At 33.3% G+C, this 20,868-nt stretch overlaps 2 protein-coding genes across 2 annotated transcripts; both read right to left on the reverse strand.

Moving 5' to 3' along the window:
- Positions 1–2,116: 2,116 nt before the first annotated feature.
- LOC117023152 (olfactory receptor 4K2) lies at positions 2,117–3,095 on the reverse strand. The gene has a single exon (XM_033107631.1). It carries the CDS (start codon positions 3,068–3,070, stop codon positions 2,117–2,119), a length of 954 nt encoding a protein of 317 aa, XP_032963522.1. The 5' UTR covers positions 3,071–3,095.
- Positions 3,096–11,567: 8,472 nt separating this feature from the next.
- Positions 11,568–20,022, reverse strand: LOC117023153 (olfactory receptor 4K2-like). Its single transcript, XM_033107633.1, has 2 exons — positions 19,138–20,022; positions 11,568–11,660 (listed from the first exon to the last, which is right to left on the reverse strand). The coding sequence occupies exons 1-2, from the start codon at positions 20,020–20,022 to the stop codon at positions 11,568–11,570; spliced, it is 978 nt and encodes a 325-aa protein (XP_032963524.1).
- Between the last annotated feature and the right edge of the window lie 846 nt (positions 20,023–20,868).

Genomic DNA, 20,868 nt, shown 5'->3' on the forward strand with positions numbered 1-20,868 from the left:
AGAGTATAAACAGCTGTAGTTTTTGTGTTAATACTGTAGACATTTTACCCAACAATTTCAAATATGACTAGCTTTGAAACTTTTAAACTGTAAAATCGTTCCCTTGTTTGCTTAATACATGAATGAAGAAAACACACACACTGATGAAGAAAAAACACATTCTTCTTATCATTTGGCTTCAAATTAAAAGTTAGGAACTTCCTTTTCTCAACTTCTTCCTTATCAATGATAATTAGTGCATATATAATTCTTGGTTTTCTCTATTTACTCAATAATGCGAGAAAAGAATAACAATTTGATATTTATCAAATACTATGGTTGCAAACAGATCTTTCCTCTTGTGGATACAAGGTGGGTAATATACTGGACCCCATATTTCGTAAGTATCATTTAGTAAATTCCAAATAACAGTTAATTTTTTACCATCATTTAAGGAAGATGATTTGCGAAGCAGACATTCAGGAGAATTATTTTTCATGAACTTCAATGCTTACAATTGCAGTACAGACCAGCAGGTGGTAGTAATACCTCGTGTACCTTAAAGCTAATCTGGAACCCAGTATTATTTAAAACCGTGAAAAAAGACACCTGTTTGTATACAGAAACATGCTTAGGACATTGACAATGTATTACTAAGCACAAAATTGGACCTTGAGATTATTATGCTAAGCGAAATAAGTCAGACAGAAAAAGTCAAGAACCATATGACTTTACTGATATGTGGGATATAAAACTGAAAGCAACAAAGGAACAAGACAAACAAACAAAGAAACAAAAACCTGTAGACACAGACAACAGTTTAGTGGGTACCAGAGGGTAAGGGTCGGGTAGAAGCAGGAAAGCGGGAACAAATATATGGTAGTGTATTATAGAAATGTACACTTGAAACCTATATAATTTTACTAACAAATGTTACCCCCAATAAATTCAATAAATAAAAAATTCTTATTTTTTCATCCAAATACTAAAAGGAAAAAGTAATTTAACCAAATTGTAAAGCAATATAATACTTTTAAATAAAAGCATAGACTTTCCATAAATTCACATATTATCATAAACTGTATCTCTTAATTTAATTCTAGTTTTAACCTCCCAGGCATTAAGCTGCCAGAGTTTCTGTATGAAGCAAATTGTACTGCTTTAAAACTTGTTTCATAATATTGTCTTATTTGTTGAATTCTCCAGGCTCTTTACTCATTCTGCCTTATCAGAAGGACTTATAGCTTTATTTCTTTCCCCTTACCAGATAAAACTGAGTGGTGGAGATTTCTCTAGGTACTTCAGCATTTTCTTTGGAACTCATCAACATTTGTAATGAAATATAGAGGATGCCAAAAGAATGTATACACATTTTAAGAAAAAACAACTATTAAAATTGTAATACTCAATATATACCGATAGCAAAAGATGAATACAAGTCACATTTGACTTCTGCAATTACAAGAGGTGCTCAAAGTGGTTACCATCAGTGTCCAGACACTTCTGATTACGGTGAAATACTGCTTGAGCAACGTTGACCAAAGTGTCCACTTGTATACATTTTTTTTGGCACCTCCGGTATATCCAGGGTTTTTCTTTAATAGAAGAGATCACAAATTGGTTTAAATGTTAAGTATGAATGATCCAGGGTTGTATGTAGAAATCATTGCCTATCTGTCATAAGTTACTCTGATAGCAGTATTGACTTTCTAAGGCTGATAGATATCGAAATCTTACTAATTTGTCATACTTTAGGGACAACTCTCTGAGTAACTCTGTTGCAAGTTGTATTAATGCTATCTCCTAATTCTCCTTTAATCTGTACTTCCTCTTCTCATTTTTGTTCCTTTAATAAATAGAATATTAATGTAAAGTTTCCTAACTAAAATAGTCACTCTTGGCATTTTTATAGATATTCTTTTCTTCTGGAAGAAATTGTTCCTGTCAACTTCTGGAATTTAAAATATAATATAAACATATGCATGATGATAGTTTTAACATGAGCATACCTTGTATTTTTACAAATTTTGACCATTGCAAATTGCTATAAAAACTCCAGAAATGAGAGCCTAGCAAATTCTGTGTACTCAAAAACGGTGGTACTTAATGCTTAGAATGTCAAAACTAGAAGTCAAAACTAAAAATAATGCAAAGGAGTTGCCTTCCTGGAATTTAGGAGCCTATTTTTCAGTTTCCTCATGGCTGTCTTCACTTCTTGATTCCTCAAAGTATAGATTACTGGATTCATAATGGGAGTAAAGATCATATAAAACACAGACAGGATCTTATCTACTAGAAAACTGCTTAGTGGCCACATGTAGACAAAGATGCAGGGCCCAAAGAACATGAAAACAACAATGAAATGAGCTGTGCAGGTAGAAAGGGCCTTAGATGACCCTTTCGAAGAATGATTCTTGATAGTAACCAGGATGACGACATAAGAATTGAATAAAAGAATAAAGGAGGACAAAGCAATTATGCCACTTGTTGAGATCATAAAGAAGCCTAGGACATAGGTTTCCACACAAGCCAACTGGAATACCACAGGAAGGTCACAGAAAAAGCTGTCTATGTCATTGGGACCACAGAATGGTAACGTGAGAGCAAATATGACCTGACTCATTGAATGCATGACTCCCACAACCCAGGATGCCACCACGAGGGCAATGCACACCTGGGGACTTATAATTGAAGCATAGCGGAGAGGCTTACATATTGCAATATACCTATCAAAGGACATAACCATAAGTAAAATTATCTCCGTACCAGTAAAAAGGTGTAGAAAAAATATCTGAGTAATGCAACCATCAAAGGAGATGGTTTTGTTTCCAGTGAGGTAGTCTGTAATCATCTTGGGGGTGGCAAAGGAAGCAAGAGACATATCAATGATGGAAAGGTTGGTGAGCAAGAAATACATAGGTGAGTGCAGGTGAGAGTCAGCTACAGCTGCGATGATTATGAGGCTATTACCCACAACCGTTGCTGCATAAAACAATGAAAACACTATGAAGAAACACATTTGTAGTTCCCAGGAATCAGAGAGTCCCATCAAAACAAATTCAGAAACAGTAGATTTATTGGCCACATCCATTTTCCTGAGTGATAGATGGGATCCTGTATCAAGGGAGGAAAAAAACAAGTGAAAGAATAATTCTATAGAAGCAAAAACACATTTTTTTAAGAATTCACTTTCATAGACTTTGTTTCATCTATGAAAACTTACCTTTGCTATTCTTTCCAACCTCATTTGGTATATTGGTGTGAAAGATAATTATAGGATATTAGAGATCATAGTGCAATCCACGTAAGTCATAGATATTGAAAATAACACTTTCCCTCTGGTATTAATAGGCAATCAAACTGAAATTATGTCATCCTGAACAAATCTACTTATCCACAAATTTGTCCATCCATCCGTCTATATAATCCTAAAGATAATAGCTGACATTAAGTAAGCACTTACTCTGGAAGGACAATGCGTTGCACACTTTAGTCATTTAGAATTCATCCATATGGATAACCTTACTGAAAGAATATATACAAATGATATCACACATAAGTGACATGAGCTATCAAGCAACATTATAGCAAGATTTCAATGAATAGTTGCAGAACTCTTATAAATTTCAAGAGAAGATTTATTAACATATTCACAATAAAAGTTATCTAGTTGAAACCCGTCAGAAACAAAGAGAAAATTAGTTTTGCTGATATTTATCCAGCAGAAGAAAAATGATTTATTATCATGTTTACTACAATATAGCCAGCCATACAGCCTAGGGAATGGCATTTAGTTTCTTTTCTTCTCAATTTCTTTTTTGTTAAAATAGAAGTCTGTTCCTCCTATAAATATTTATAATTCTATTACTTAAAAATTAACCTTCTCTCTGAAAGGATATATCACATCATTTTTATGGGAAAGAGCTCAAAGATCAATCTCTTTAGTCCCACCCCTCTTTGAATTCTCCCTTTATATATACCAACATGTGTAAATCATTTTATTGATCTTAGCCCCATGGAATAGGGGTTAGGAGATGAAAGTAGGAAGGGCAGACATTTAAAATCTTTCAATAGAAATTATTGGTAAAACACTTTTGCTTACCAGATCTATAGCAGAATCAGTCCTTTGGATAATTCAGAGTGTTAAGTAGACTCTGACAGAGAAGTCAGAGGTAATTTCAAATAGGAGGTAATTTCAAATATAAATAAATGACCTAGTTGAATCATTAGTTGTTTAGCAGCTGTGGATAAAAGGAATGTGGTGGGGACTTGGGAATTGACCAAGAAGTAGTCTTGCAGTGGGATTTATTAAACAACAAAGATGGTATTATTTGGTTCACAACAGGAAGATACATATTTCAAGAGACTTATGGGAACTTACAATGATTGTTTTACCTGGACCTGAGGGATTCAGGGAACAAAAGTTGGGAAAGCTATCATTTAAGAGGTAGCATGAACTATCAACTCAATAAATTTTAATAAGCACTCTTGTTCTGCAGGCAGTGGAGAACACTTGTAAAATCCAAAAACATCCACTTCTCCTTCAAATAATTTATAGTTTCTTTGGAGATATTGAACACATAAAACAATTGCTTAAAAAAATTCAGCCAAATAAATCAAGTGTTCAACCAACTCTCAGAGATAATGAGTGAATTGGATTTTAGATAAAGAAAAATTTATAATGTGCTTAATTAATCAAGAAGGTGTTCTTGCAAGAGAAATGTCATGAAGATGACCTGGCAGGGAAAAAAATCATACACAAAATCAAAAGGAAATAATAGGTGAGGAAATATTGCAATACATATGGCAAAAATGTTTTCTATCTCTAATGTGTAAAGAATGCATGTAAATTGATACAAAAAAGATTCAATAGCACAAAACCCAGCCAGGGAAAATAAACAGAGAATTCCTAGAATAAATTATACCTAATAACCTCTGAGAAACATTTAACTTCATTAATGGCCAAGGAACTGCATATTATGATAAAAATCAATGCCACTTTTGCCCATCAGATTGATCAAAATTTAAAAGAATAATAAGGGATATTCTCTTCTGTTGTTGATGAATATATGGATTGCTGTTAAAAACAAACCCCAAAACCTAAAACTTACTACCAAAATTAAAAATACACTTTTCCTCAATGTCCTTTGACCAATAAATCTTTCTTTTAAGAATCAATTCATAGAAATAAAAAACACTGTTTCATGAAACTATCTACAAAGTTACTTATTTTAGCAGAGCAAGCAGTGGGAATAATAAGGAAAAATATATGATGACCTATCAGTAAAGAAGTAATATAAATTACAGAATATCCACACATTAATAAAAAGTGTAGCTGTAATAAAAAAAGTTTGATTTGAATATACTGCCCTAAAAAATATGTCCATATTGTATTGTCAAACGAAAGAAAATTGATAAGTAATGTGTATTATATGTTCTTAATTTTGTAATATCTAACAATAACAAAGCAGACTATGCTGTTAAACATCTCACTGTCTTATTTCAGAGAGTGAAAACAGAGAAGAAGATGGCACATTTTCTTTTTTATGTGTATTTGGATATTTTTCACTTTTTACTATTTTTTATTGTGGTAAAATACACATAACATGAAATTTACCATTAGTGATATTAAGTACATTCAGAACATTGTGCAACTATTACCACCATCTAATTCCAGAACATTTTTGTCACCCCAAAAGGAAAGCCTATATCTATTAATCAGGCACTCCCCTTGAAAACATTCTAAATAAAACAAGTTAGGTATGTCTTATTTTTCCTAATGCCAAATACCAAACTACAAATCCAAAAAGCTCACAGAACACCAAGCAAAATAAATGACCAAAATAACTATACCTGGGCTTTACATCCTTAAACTATATGAAAGCAAAGACAGAAAAAATCCTGAAAAAGAAAGAAAGAAAGAAAGAAAGGAAGGAAGGAAGGAAGGAAGGAAGGAAGGAAGGAAGGAAGGAAGGAAGGAAGATGAGAGATATGAAATAATTGAATTGAGATGAAAGAAATACAACTTTTCTTTGATAGTTCTCTATTAGTTGATACTAGATTCTTGATTAGTTTATTTTTGACCACTATATTTATAATTAGTGGTAATAAAAACACACAACTACTTTCATAGTTGGAGTTCAATTATTCCAGATATAATTTTTAAATGAATTTTTAACTTTATAAAGTATATTTCAGGAAGTAGTGTCATTCATGAACTGCTTTTCCTACTCCTGCCCTAGCTCCAAAAATTCACCACTGTCCCTTGAAGTGGGCCCAATTTTATTCCACTAACTAACTTAGTCATGGGAGAAAAAAACCACCAAAAACGCAAAATAAGAATTGACAAAGGAGAAACAACTAGTGAAACAAAGGAAACGTTAAAATTAAAAAGAGCTGATCTTTAGTACTTTATGCAACTAATTTTGAAAATCTAGATGAAATAACTATGTTCTTAAGAAAATCACAGTTTACCAAAATTGCTCCAATAGAGATACAAAGCTCAAAAAAACCATAGAAGAAATAGAGGATGTTACCAAGGAACAAATCCATAAATTCTTCATGCACAGATGGTCTCACGGGGAAATTCTAACAAAGCTTCAAAAACCAAATAGTCCTAATGGTACAAAAATTTATATTCCAGAGAATATAAAATGAAGGAAAATGTCCAAATTCACACCAATTCAACTTAAAATGTGTATAGATTCAAAATCTAAGACCTAAAGCTGAATACTTTTAGAAGAAAGTATAATGGAAAATCTATGTGGTCTTGGATTAGGCAATGATTGATTGATTGATTGATTGATTGATTGATTGATTTTTAGCTAGGACACATAAAATGTGAGTCATAAAACAAAATTTGAAAAAATTGGACTTCTGGAAACAACCAAAGTATCCTTCAACAGATGACTAGATAAAAAGATGTGGTACATATATACAACAGATTATTACACGGCCATAAGAAAAGATGAAATACAGCCATTTGTGACAACATGAATGGATCTTGAGATTATCGTGCTAAACAAAATAAGTCAGACAGAAAAAGTTGAGAACCATATGACCTCACTTATATGTGAAATATAAAACTGAAAGCAGCAAATGAACAAGATGAACAAAGAAACAAAAACTCATAGACAGAGACAACAGTTTGGTGGTTACCAGAGGGCAAGTGGGGGTGGGGCGGGTAGAAGGGGGTCAAAGGGATCAAATAGATGGTGATGGAAGGAGAACTGACTCTGGGTGATGAACACACAATACAACATATAGATGATGTATTATAGAATTATACACTTAAAACCTATATAATTTCACTAACCAGTGTCACCCAAATAAATTCAATAAATATTTAAAACATGAAATGAATATGATGTGAAAAATATTTTACAACCCATCTTTGATAAAATTAAGAATGCACCTTATTTTTCTTTAATCCTTAAGTCCCCTAGAGTAGATTTCCCAATTTTAAAGCAGTACAATAAACTCCAGAAAAATTATTGTAGCTTATATTAAATATTCTTGTAATCTATATTAAAGATTCTAAGGATCCTAGAGTTGTGTACAATAATTCTCATCCATAGTCCCATTCTATAGAAGATGAAACTAAGACCAAGGACACAGCAGCTTTTTCAAGGTCATGCTAATGAGAGGCAGAATCTAGGTCATTCACCTACAAATATGGGTATATGTTTATTTCTAAGCAGTAGCAAGTTATTTTGGTGCTATGACATTTAGAGAATCATTTTTGTAACAGAAAGCCATATTATATATAGTAAGTCCTAAGGGATCTGAGCCATTTTCCCCCTGGTTAAACACAGTATTTGACTTAAGGAACCCATGAAATTGTGATCCTTCAACATATTTGATATAGCTAATAACTGGAGTTTTTAGAACATAAAAATCATCTAATAATATCTATTTATTTTACAGATGATAAAACTGAGAACCAGGGAATAAAGTGACTTTCCCAAGTTTGTATACCTATATAATGACAGAGTCTAGCCTAGAAAGTGTTCTCTCTCTCTCTCTCTCCCTTGAACAAAGTTTAGACTATCTTCAAGAGCATTTTGGTCATTGTCATTTTGAAATGTTTAAAGCATAACAGTGAACTCCTGTAAGCACAAATAATTATCCAATTGTCTGTCATTATCAAAGTTTATATAATATTGTGCTAGTCTGGGTTTATATAAAGACAGATTTTATATATATATATATATGTAATATATATTATATATAGATGTATGTATGTAATGAATAAATGTAAAGAGTTGAATAGAAAGATAAATTAATCATTAAGTAAATGGATGGGCAGATAGATGAATAAGTGGATGAGTGGATAGATGGATGGCAGGATAGAGGTATAGTATCTCAATCATTACAACAATAGAGACAGTTCTCTAAATTGAATCTGTGTATATGCACATTCTTTCAGCTGAGAATCCATGGACTATAGCATTTTGCAGAAGGGCAAAGGGAAAAGTGAATACAGTTTGGAGCCAAATAGACTTTAGTTTGAGTCATAGCCCTGCCACTTACTAGATCCTGGGTTTTGAGAAGTTACCACAACATTCCAGTCTTCAGTTTCAAGTAATGTGTTAAATATATACATGTGTGTGTGTGTGTGTGTATATATATATATATATATATATATATATATATATATATATATGAGAGAGATAGAGAGGAAATATTTCTTAAAATCTAAAGGAATGAATATACAGCTTAATATGTATTTTTTATTTATTTTTAAATTAAAGTTCATTGCAGCTTAATATATTGACTCAGTAGTCTCTATGTCTGTATATTGACTCTGTACAACTGTAAATTGCAATTGTGTTACTTGTTTAAAATTGTTTAAAAAGTTACTGGATTTTGGTAGGGTTGAAAAGGTATACTATTAAATATATTTCTTGTGATGAAGTGCAATCAGTTCAATTTACTAATGTGTTTGATAGTAACTGGGGAGATCTACTAATGAAATAATGTTAGTGAAAAATAATTTAAAAACCCTTTATTTATGACTCTGAATATTCTAAATCTGTCCTCCTACCTTCTCAACCTTATTAGACTAACTTTCAAAGTTGGGTTGTTCGTATTTCATTCTGATTAATAGCATATGGTTGGCTGACCAGGGTAAGAAATGTTGCATATTTTTTATGTCAGGCTATGAATTCTGTGCTCCAGTTTACATCCTAACACATACACTGCTAGCATATAGCCAAATAAGTGCCATGGGTTTCATTATATGAAAATTAGCATGTGCTTTAAAATAAGGTTCCAAATATTAGGAAAGCAACATGGGGAAATCACCCCAAAGACAAAATCTAGTTGGCATAAGCACCAACCTAAGGAAACTTGAGTAAAGGACTATTGCTGTCTCCAGTCTAAGCCCTCCATTGATGGGGTCTTCTCCCTTCCTGCCTCATATCTTTCATTCTCATTGTCATAGAGAAGCCTAACACCGAGTCCAACAGTTCACTGTAAAAGATAAACCTAACTAACTATTTCAGGATACTGAACCTAATTTCATGATACTATGCCTTCCCCTCCAAGTTATTGGCCTAACTGAAACTGTCAGTAGTGTGGTTCTGTAGAGTCATTTTGTTACTCTCTTCCTCGCTTGCCATCTTCCTTTTTGATTGATGAGTCTTTGCAGTGCTATGCTTTGATTCCTGTCTCTTTATCTTTTCTTGTATCTGCCATAGGATTTTTTTCTTTGAGGTTACCACGAAGCTTGCAAAAAAACCCAGTCTATTTTGTTATAACAGTCTATTTTGAGCTGATAACAACTTCAGTTGCACACAAAAACGCCACACTTTTACTCCCCACGGCACACATTGTAGAGTATCGCTATCAGAATTTAAGCAGGTAAAATAGCATGTGCAAAGTCCCCAACAGAACTGAGCCTGGCACACTGGAGGAAAAGGAAAATTCTTGTTCAAGGGGGAGAGGGATGCAAAGTGGGGCTGAGGTGGTAAGCAGGATCCAGATGATTCCTGTCCTACATCACATGGTAATAATTTGTTTTTGTATATTCCATGAGCACATTGGTACTTTTCTCTGTGATCCATAGAAATGGAGCTTGTCACATTACAAGGTTTTAGTAATAAATCTGTGAGAATCAATACATATGTGATCTTCATGAACAGGGGAATGTGCAAAGTCAAACCAGCACCAAATCAGAGTACTCCACCCTTGGAGAGACAAGTGCTGAGCAGTCCATGCCTCAGCAGGGATGTCCAGGTCTCTTCTGTAAACCTTCCTTCTCCTCCCCACACCCCCAGGTATTCTCTGTCACCTTCGTTACCTTAACACAAAGGCTTCCACCAACTTCTATGTCATCCCCCAATAAAAATCCATCCACATCCCGTCAGGGGAGCAGTCATCAATAAGCCAACAAGCTCATTTTAGGGTATGGGAGGAGAAAGGATTCTGGGAAATAGTTTCAATGTGCAAGATGTTGGCAGAAGAAAAGCAACAAAAGGCAGCCCTATTTCCAGAAACTGCTGGGCTAACAGTTGCAAGTCAGCTCACCAAGATTTAGTGTGCTGGTTAAGTATGTATATTCAAAGTTATACAAGAGAGAATGGAAAGAGACAAAAAGAAATGAGATCATTGTTCTCTTGTAGCTCCAATATAGTCTTAAAGTGCAAACTGTGTGCTTAGCACACTTGTATCCACCACAGAGAAAAATAAATCAGATAAAACTTCCATCAAATCACTTGAGAAAGCTGTAGAAAGTTCTCAAAACAGGAGCTGGATAAAAGCTGGCCTGTTGCTTATAGTCTGCCCTCAGTTACTCAGTGATTCGCTACTGTCTCTGCAATTCATATCTAGCATCCAATGCTCTGGCAACTTTCTTTCAGGACACTGTTTCCACTACTACTACTGATTTTTTTTTTATTAAAGTTTATTGGGGTGACAATTGTTAGTAAAATCACATTGATTTCTGGTGTACAATTCTATAATACATCATCTATATATCACATTGTGTGTTCACCACCCAGAGTCAGTTCTCCTTCTATCACCATATATTTGATCCCCTTTACCCTCATCTACCACCCTCCTCCCCACTTACCCTCTGGTAACCACTAAACTATTGTCTGTGTCTATGAGTTTTTTCCTTCATTTGTCTTGTTCTTTTGTTGTTTTCAGTTTTACATACCTCATATCAATGAAATCATATGGTTCTCGACTTTTTCTGTCTGACTTATTTTGCTTAGCATGATAATCTCAAGATCCACCCATGTTGTTGCAAATGGCACTATTTCATCTTTTCTTATGGCAGAATAGTATTCCATTGTGTATATATACACCATATCTTCTTTATCCGATCATCTGTCGACGGACACTTTGGCTGTATACATGTCTTGGCCACTATAAATAAAGCTGCAATGAACATTGGAGCACATACATCTTTACGGACAACTGTTTTCAGATTTTTTTGTGCACCACTACTACTGATTTAACACCTTGTTCTCTAGAAATAGTAAACCACATGAAACTCCTGAGTTCACTAAGCATTTGTATCATTCTCTGCTTTTGCCCATGCTGTTCCTTCCCTCTAGGGTACTTTCCCCCAACTTGGCTTTTCAAGTCTTAGATTCAGCACTGCCTCTGAGATGCTTCCCCGGACTCTGCAGCCACATTAGGACATGCCTTTTCCTAAGTCTCCATATTAGTGTGTGCAAAATTACATCATGAAGTTTATGACACTGCACTATAATTATCTTTTTTTATTATATATAATCTTGTATAATTTCTTTAAGGGTAAGGATAATGTCTTATTATTTCTGTTTCTAAATGTCAGACAAGTTCCTGATAAGTAAGAAGAGGCAAAAATCAATTTCTTGGGTTATCTTTACTGAGAAAGGAGAATAAGGTGCCATCTTTTCGACAAAGGCAGAAAAATCCTATTTAAAATAATGTCATCTCTTCTCTGCTAACTAATGCTGAACAAATCCAACAAGAGGCTGATCCTACCCTCCTACGTTAAAGATACACTTGGTGCAATATACAGAGGATGCATTATAGAACTGTACCCTTAAAACCTATATAATTTTATTAACCGATGTCACCCTAATAAATGTAATTTAAAACAATGCATTTGGAAGAGCTAACATAATTTTTCAATGTATAGTGAAATGCAAATGATTAAAAACAGGTTTCTACTGGCATGTAGTCAAGGAAAGAGAACCAGGACACAGGAGAGAGGCATTAAAGAAAAGAAGACAGAAGTATGTCATATTTTTATACCCTAATTTGGCTTAAATCTTCATACAGGAATAATTTGTAGGAATACCAATGTTCCCTGATGATTCAATAAGAGCTGTTTGTTAAGAGCGAGCCATCAATAGTTGGGGGCAAGAGTGGATTACATCAAAGTGAGAGTTAGAGCTGGAAGACAGTCATAAGTATAGAGATGGAAAAGGCATACTACACATTTTAAGTTTTTTTATTCAGGATCACAAACTACTGGGGTAATACACATGAATGTAGTGGTCTGGTGCAAGACAAAAACAGATGAAATCTCTGGTACTAGCCCAATCTAAACACTTAGCTACAGCTTGGAATTCTGGCTCAATGTTGGGAAGTTTGTGTTTGTTTTGTCTTTTAAGAAAATCCATCAAGCTTTATTTTTTTTGTGTGAAATCTCCCACTATGTAATTTTATTAATTAGTTTGATTTCTTTATAAACCTTTAAGGGAAAGACAAACATGTTCGGAATGCAGACACTTGCAAATTGCAACCTGTTGACTTGCAAACTCTGCTTAAAGAATGATGACAGTGCAATATATAGATGATATAGTATAGAAACATACATTTGAAACCTATATAATTTTACTAACCAATGTCGCCCCAATAAACTTAATTTTTTAAAAATCCAGAATATGTAAAGCGAAAACAAAAATTGGGTATGATCCTGATTTGGTAAAGTTTTCAAAATAAATTCAAATAAAAAAGAAAAGTTAAAACAAAAAGAATTATGTGAAAACTAGGATAAAGGGGTTAATTAACTTGCTCAAAACCATAAGCATAGTAAGTGATGCACAGCTGAATTCAGATCAGGCAATCTGGCTTCAATGGTGATAGTCACAATCTTTACACCAGGAGTTCTCAGTTGTGTGTGTGTGCGTGCATGCACATGCATACACACACACACACACACACACACACACACACACACACACACACACACGTACCACAGACCCCTTTGGAAGTTTAGTTATCAGTGTGTGTTATAAGGACACAGTTTGGGGTTTAACTGATTCCCCAGGAATGGGCTCTACCACCAGAAATGCCCAGGTAGAGATTAGGTCTTTATCCTAATGTTTCAGGAATATCATAGCCAGATGAAATATCTGACTTGAAGCTATTTTTATGGTACCAATTTTTTTTTTAATTTATTGGTATTAAAAAATTGTTAGTAAAATTACATAGATTTCAGGTGTACAATTCTGTATCACATCATCTATAAATTACATTGTGTGTTCACCACCCAGAGTCAGTTCTCCTTCCATCACCATATATTTGATCCCCGTTACCCTCATCTCCCACCCTATGGTACCAATTTAAATAATTTCCTGAACAAGAGTTTTACCATGTCTCCAAATAAATAATTCTTATGTTTTCATAAATTTGAACGAAGTTTTTCTGCCTAGAGTTGAAAGTTTTTATTAACGTGTTTATATAAAGTGAATAGATTTCAGCCATTTGCAACAACATGAATGGATTGTGAGATTATCATGCTAAGTGGAATAAATAAGTCAGACAGAAAAAGTCAAGAACCACATGATTTCACTCATATGTGGGATATAAAACTGAAAGCAACAAACAAACAAGACAAACGAATAAGCAAAAACTCATAGATACAGCCAACAGTTTAGTGGTTACCAGAGCGTAAGGCAGGGAGGTAAAAGAGTGAAATATATGGTGATGGAAGGAGAACTGATTCTGGGTGGTGAACACACAACGCAATATATAGAAGATGTATTATAGAATTGTACACTTGAAACCTATATAATTTTATTAACCAGTGTCACCCCAATAAATTTAATATAAATAAACAAACAAAAAGTGAATACATAATTGTCACCATTCATTTCCCAATTAATATTTTTAATAAATCCAATTATATAAGAATTGAAAGCATTTCACTACTATATTTTGAATGGGTAAGAGAGACAAAACACCCAAATAATATTTTATCATTTTTTAATTATGTAACTTTAAAACATTATTGTGATAAAACAAGACACTGACCTATTGAACATTGTGTATTTATTATTTCCCCCCTTTCATACAATTTGGAATATATTTTAACTTAAAATGAGTAAGAAACCTCCAAAATGTAATACTTCTTTTGAAAAATACAGGCATACAAAGGACAGCATTAACTACAGAAACACACAAAAGATTAATAAGTGGCACAAATACAACATTTCAAAATTCGTTAATATTAGGTAAATTAACAGATCCTATTACAATCTTAAGATCATGTCCTTTAAGTTCAAGTAAGCACACCATTTTCCATTTCAGTAACCCGATGCTTTTATACATATTTAACACAATAGCAACAATAACAATAATATTATCACTATTCATTAACTTTTAATGAATGCCAAGTACTGCAAGTTGTGTTACATGTTTTTTGGCTAAATTTTCACAACATCCCTAGTGGTTAAATATTATGTGCACATTTTATAGGTTAAGAAACTGCAACTTAGAAACACTAAAAATACTTGCTCAAGATTGCACGAGAAAGTGGTGGGACTGTAATTCAACCTGCAACAAACCGATCCTATCTAATTGCTAAATATATGTCCCTCAAAGACAGAAAAACAGATCTTGTGCTTTAATGGATCTCCCGCACCCAGCCAGGACTTTAAACAGAGTAGGTGCTCAATAAATTATTGAACTAAAGATGGAAATTTTAGAAACTTAGTTTATATTTAAAAACAAAAGTTATAATATTTGTTGAAGAAAGGGAGCAAGGCAAAAGTACAGTTCCATCTTAACATTTTTTTCTGTCTGACTAACTTTGAAGCACGAAGGAAGAGTTTATGATTTGATTAAAAATGAAGGAATAATCCTAAAATTTATATATGACAAAAGACCCCAAATAGCCAAAGCAATCTTGAGAAAGAAGAACAAAATTGGAAGTATCACTCTGCCTGAACTCAAGCTATACTACAAGGCTGTAATAATCAAAACAGGCACATAGACCAACAAAACAGAATAGAGAACCCAGAAATAAATCTTCACTTATAATGTTAACTAATCTATGACAAAGGAGGTGAAAATATACACTGGAGTAATGACATTCTCTTCTACAAGTGGTGTTGGGAAAACTGGACAGATACAGGCAAAAAAATGAAACTGGACCACTCGCTAATAACATATACAACAATAAACTCAAAATGGGTTAAAAACTTAAATGCAAGACCTGAAACCATAAAACTCCTAGAAGAAAAGAAAGGAAGTAAACTATTTGACATTAGTCTGACTAAGATGTATTTTTTAATATGTCCCCTTGAGCAAGGGAAACAAAAGCAAAAATAAACAAATGGGACTATATCAAACTAAAAAGCTTCTTCAACAAAACAAAAATACAACCCATTGAAGAGAAGAATATATTCACAAATGATATATCCAATAGAGAGTTAATATACAAAATATATACCATGTTTCCCCCAAAATAAGATCTAACCAGAAAATAAGCCCTAGCATGATTTTTCAGGATGACATCCCCTGAACATAAGCCCTATTGTGTCTTTTGGAGCAAAAATTAACATAAGACCCAGTCTTATTTTCGGGGAAATACAGTAAGAAACTCATATAACTTAATAACAAAAATAATAAACAATCCAATCGAAAAATCGGCAGAGAATATGAAAACACATTTCTCCAAAGAAGACATACAGAAGGCCAACAGACATACAAAAAGATGCACAACATCACCAATCATCAGGGAAATGCAAATCAAAATCATAACAAGATACCACCTCACAACAATCAGAATGGCTATTATCAAAAAGTCAACAAATAACATGTGTTGGTGAGGATGAGGAGAAAAGGGAACACTTGTGCACTGTTAGTGGGACTGCAAACTGGTGCAGACCTTGAAGAAAACAGTATGGAGAGTCCTCAAAAAACTAAAAATAGATATACAATACAGCCCAGCAATTCCACTTCTGGGTATTTATCCAAAGAAAATGAAAACCCTAATTGCAAAAGATATATGCATCCCTATGTTCATTGCAGCATTCTTTACAATATGGAAGAAACCTAGGTGTCTATCAATAGATGAATGGATAAAAATGTGATATATGGGCGGTCGGTTGTCTCAGTTGGTTAGAGCGCAGTGCTCATAACACCCAGATCGCCGGTTCGATTCCCACATGGGCCAGGGAGCTGCACCCTCCAGAACTAGATTGAAAACAACAACTTGCCTTGGAGCTGCGCTGCGCCCTCCATGACTAGATTGAAGACAACGACTTGACTTGGAACTAATGGGTCCTGGAAAAACACATTTTTCCCCAATAAAATTTTTTTAATGTGATATATATATATATATATGAATATTTTGCAGCAATGAAAATGAAATCTGGCCATTTGGATAACATGCATGGATCTAAAGGGTATTATATTAAGTGAAAATATCTGGCAGTGAAAGACAAATCGTATGTGGTTCATTTATATGTGGAATCTAAAAACAAACAAAAAACAGACTCAGAGAAATAGAGACCAAGGGATGGTTACCAGAAGAGGAGTAGGGGATGGGTCAAAAGGGGAAGGGGAATATAGTCAATAATATTGTGATAAGTTTACATGGTGACTGATGATTACTAGAATTAGTGAGGTGATTATGTTGCAAGGTATAAAAATGTCAAATCACTATATAGTACACCTGACACTAATATAACCAATATAAGATTGTACTACCAACTATACTTAAATAAAAAACATACATTTAACATTTTAAAAAGAACTAAAAATGAACTAATATTTCAAATTAAAAATATGGTTTTATTACTAGCTACAACACTACATTTCTTCATAAACTTCTGCACATTATTTAACTTCAGATATTATGTATTTGATTCTGAGGTTGTTTGTACTGAAGCATGTTGAGACCATAAAGCCCAAGATAAATATTAGAATGTATTAATGCCATTTCTGTCTTTGCAAGGCAGGGGCTTGTGTTTTTCCTCAAACTACTCACAAACTGAATCCATGATGACAGATTGTTCCCTGAACTCTTTTCATGTACTTCAGTTAATTCAGCCTACCAGTATTGCTATTCATAGAAATCAAAGTATGAGGCAATCAAATGTAGTTTTCCACTTCCCATGTTTCAAAGGAAAACTAGAAAGTGTTCTCTTTGTTTTTCTGCCACAGTCTTAAAGACATCCTAAACTAGAATATCAAAGCTTGTGTGCTAGTGGTTTGACTTGAATGAAATCATTTTTCAAAGGCATACTACTTAAAAATCACATGCATTTTGGATGAAAGTCTACATGGGTAGGAAGGAAAAAGAAAATGACATTTTTAGAATCCATTCTGTGCACTTTACATAAAATAGTCACAACAAACAATTAATCTACTGATTTCCAAAGACTATTGTTATTCTTCTTCTTCTTCTTTAGTTTTAGGTGTACAAAACAGCATAATGATTAGACATTTACATCCCTCACAAAGTGATATCCCCAACAGGTCTACTACCTATCTGATACCATACATAAGTATAACAATACCATTGACTATATTCCCAATGTGTATTTTACATCTTATAACTAAATATATATATATATATAATATATTATATTATATATAGTATAGATTGCATATATACCATATATAATATAATATATAATATATTATACATAATATATATTATATATACATATATATTTTTAAATTATAGTTGACATTCAATATTATTTTATATTAGTTTCAGGTGTTAAGTGTAGTGGTTAGGCATTTATATAATTTATGAAGTGGTCCCCCCAATAGGCCTAGTACCCATTTGACACCATACATAGTTTTTACAACATTATCCAAAGACCGTTGTGTAATAAAAAATATATTTAACATAATCAGTAAAAAACAAATTAGGGAGAATTATGATATATATTTCTTAAATTATTTTCATTTTTTTCTTCCCACAGGTTATACTACTTTGAAAATGAGACCCAAAAACTTATACTAAGACTAATAATATTTCAGAATATTTTATTTGGAAATGAAAAACATCATAAATTTAATAGTTAATAATTTTCCAAACATTTAGTTTTAGTGTTAAAAGAATTTATCACATCTATAATATTCAGTCATGTTTTGAAAGTTAATCAGATTTGAGTAGTTTACTTTCTATGGTTTAAACTTAAAAATTTTTCATTTGATTAATTATTTGCTATATCAATTATCAAGTGTGATAACAATCTGCACACCTATTAGGAAACTATTATTGTTAAATTTCAGATCTTGTAAACTGGTCTTCTTCATTAAAAGTTGACTCAGAACTCATTGGACCACTGAATCAAGATTGTTGAAAATATTTGTAAAAATTTCTTCACAGTATCAATTTATCCATAAAAATATTTTACTGCTATGAACAAAAAACTGTTATGCCCAACACTCTTAATTAAAGTTCTAAAAGTATATACCATCAGAGTACCACAAAACTGTGCAGCTGACTGGGAATGTTTTGCATTAGAAGACAAGTGAACAATATTTATCTCAGGCTTCTGTAAGTAGTCTTAATCTAAGATATGTTTATAGGATTCCGGAGTCTGTGAAACTCTGAGTTTATGTTCGCAATTTTGATGATATGTGCATTTTTCTGTGAAAATAAGCTATAGATTTCAAAAGATTTTCAAATGGATTCATAATCTCAAAAGGATTGCAAACACTGAACTAACTTTTAGGCAACATTTTTCACAGCTCTCAACCCTGGGTTTTTTGGGTTTTTTTCCCCTGAATTTAGACTAAATGACTTGAAAGGCAGATTCTAAGTTTAATTTTCTATTGCTCTAAGAGTAGATATTCCTATCTGATACTAAATCTCAGATAGGAAGTCTCTATTCATTGCACTGAATATCTTGGAGTAGTTTTCCCAAGATTTGAATATTGGTTACTTAGTTTCTTCATCACAGCTATCTTCATTTCTTGGTTTCTCAAAGTATAGATAATTGGATTCAGAAAGGGGGTGAAGATGGTATAGAAAACAGAGAGAACTTTGTCCACCAGGAAGTTTGTGAAAGGCCACACATAGATGAATATGCAGGGCCCAAAGAACATTAACACGACAATAAAATGCGCAGTGCAGGTAGAAAAAGCCTTAGATGATCCTGTGGAGGAATGGTCCTTGATAGCAACAAGAACAATGATGTAGGAGGTGAGCAAAAGTAGAAAACTTATAAGAGCTATCACACCACTGGTTGAGATCATGAAGATTCCAAGGACATATATATCTATACAAGCCAGCTGGATGACCACAGGAAGGTCACAGAAGAAACTATCTATAACATTGGGACCACAGAAGGGTAAATAGAGAGTAAAAGCTAACTGGCTTATTGTATGCAGAAAGCCCACTGTCCAAGAAGTTACCACAAGCCCAACACACACTCTTTGGCTCATAATTGTTGAATAATGGAGAGGTTTGCATATGGCAATGTACCTGTCAAAAGACATGGAGATCAGCAGTACAATCTCCGTCCCAGTGAAGAGGTGCAAAAAGAAGATCTGAGAAATGCAGCCCTCAAAGGAGATGGTCTTGCGCTGAGTAAAGAAGTCCATGATCATTTTCGGAGTGGCGAAGGAGGACAAGCACATGTCAATGAGAGACAGATTGCTGAGCAGGAAGTACATGGGGGAGTGAAGGTGTGGGGTAGACAGGACAGTGAACAAAATCAGGCAGTTGCCAAACATGGTCATTAAATAGAAAATGGAAAACATCACAAAGAAGAAAATCTGGAGCTCAGGAGAATCAGTAAGTCCAAACAACACGAATTCAGACACTCTGGAATGGTTGAATCCCTCCATGGATCTGCAGACTTTGCTCTAATGACAAAATGGAACAAAATGACAGGGTTAGAAACTGTGAGAATGCTATAATTACATATGAAGGAGTTATGATATCAGTTAATAATTTACTAGAACAATGATTACCACAAATCCAACTAATAACTATCTCAGTAAAGTTTTTTCTTTTTGGAGCCACTTAATAATTGCTATCAAATAACACTTCAATTTGGACTTCTTGGTTTTGACCAGCATCACTACATATTAAGTTATATTCATTTTATACCCAACAGTAATATTCCTGTTCTGAATACTAACTAAGGAGTTACATAATCCATATTTACAGAGGATGGTTATGCTAAGGTAGTATACTCTATTTAATAAGTCAGATAAATAAAAATTTAAATAAGGATCAAAATATCAAAGGTTCCTATTAAAACCAAAAGAATACAATTATGTTGAAATCTCCATTGTTGAGGACTGGCTTTAACTAGCACTTTAACATAATGATATCAAAAAATCTATTTAGTATCCTATAAGGGTAATAAATGACTTTTCATTTAAGTAACTTCCCATTTTCTTAGCTACAGAAAAATCCAGTTCCATTCTCATTTTACTTGGACATTTTCCAATTGTTTTTTCAGTATTGATAAGTACTATTTTTAATTATTGATATATAAATGATGAATTAATTTTTGAATTCCATGAAACTACTGATGACCAAAAGGTATACCTGGAACATATGAGTTATTCTTAACTTTGTTACTTTTTAATCTCATGGAAATATTTTGTAACAAGAGAGAAAAATCCCTCCTTTATTTCTCCTCATGCTACTCAAACACAGTTATTATTATTTTTTTTTTTACA

The sequence above is a fragment of the Rhinolophus ferrumequinum genome, chromosome 6 (assembly GCF_004115265.2).
Source record: "Rhinolophus ferrumequinum isolate MPI-CBG mRhiFer1 chromosome 6, mRhiFer1_v1.p, whole genome shotgun sequence".
NCBI classification, from domain to species: domain Eukaryota; kingdom Metazoa; phylum Chordata; class Mammalia; order Chiroptera; family Rhinolophidae; genus Rhinolophus; species Rhinolophus ferrumequinum.

Coding starts and splice junctions, on each gene's coding strand:
- LOC117023152 (XM_033107631.1), bottom strand. CDS start 3,070: ATGGATGTGGCCAATAAATCTACTGTTTCTGAATTTGTTTTGATGGGA.
- LOC117023153 (XM_033107633.1), bottom strand. CDS start 20,022: ATGGAGGGATTCAACCATTCCAGAGTGTCTGAATTCGTGTTGTTTGGA. Junction 11,661..19,137: donor TGAGAAACCAAGAAATGAAG/ATAGCTGTGATG, acceptor GTAATTTTGCAC/ACACTAATATGGAGACTTAG.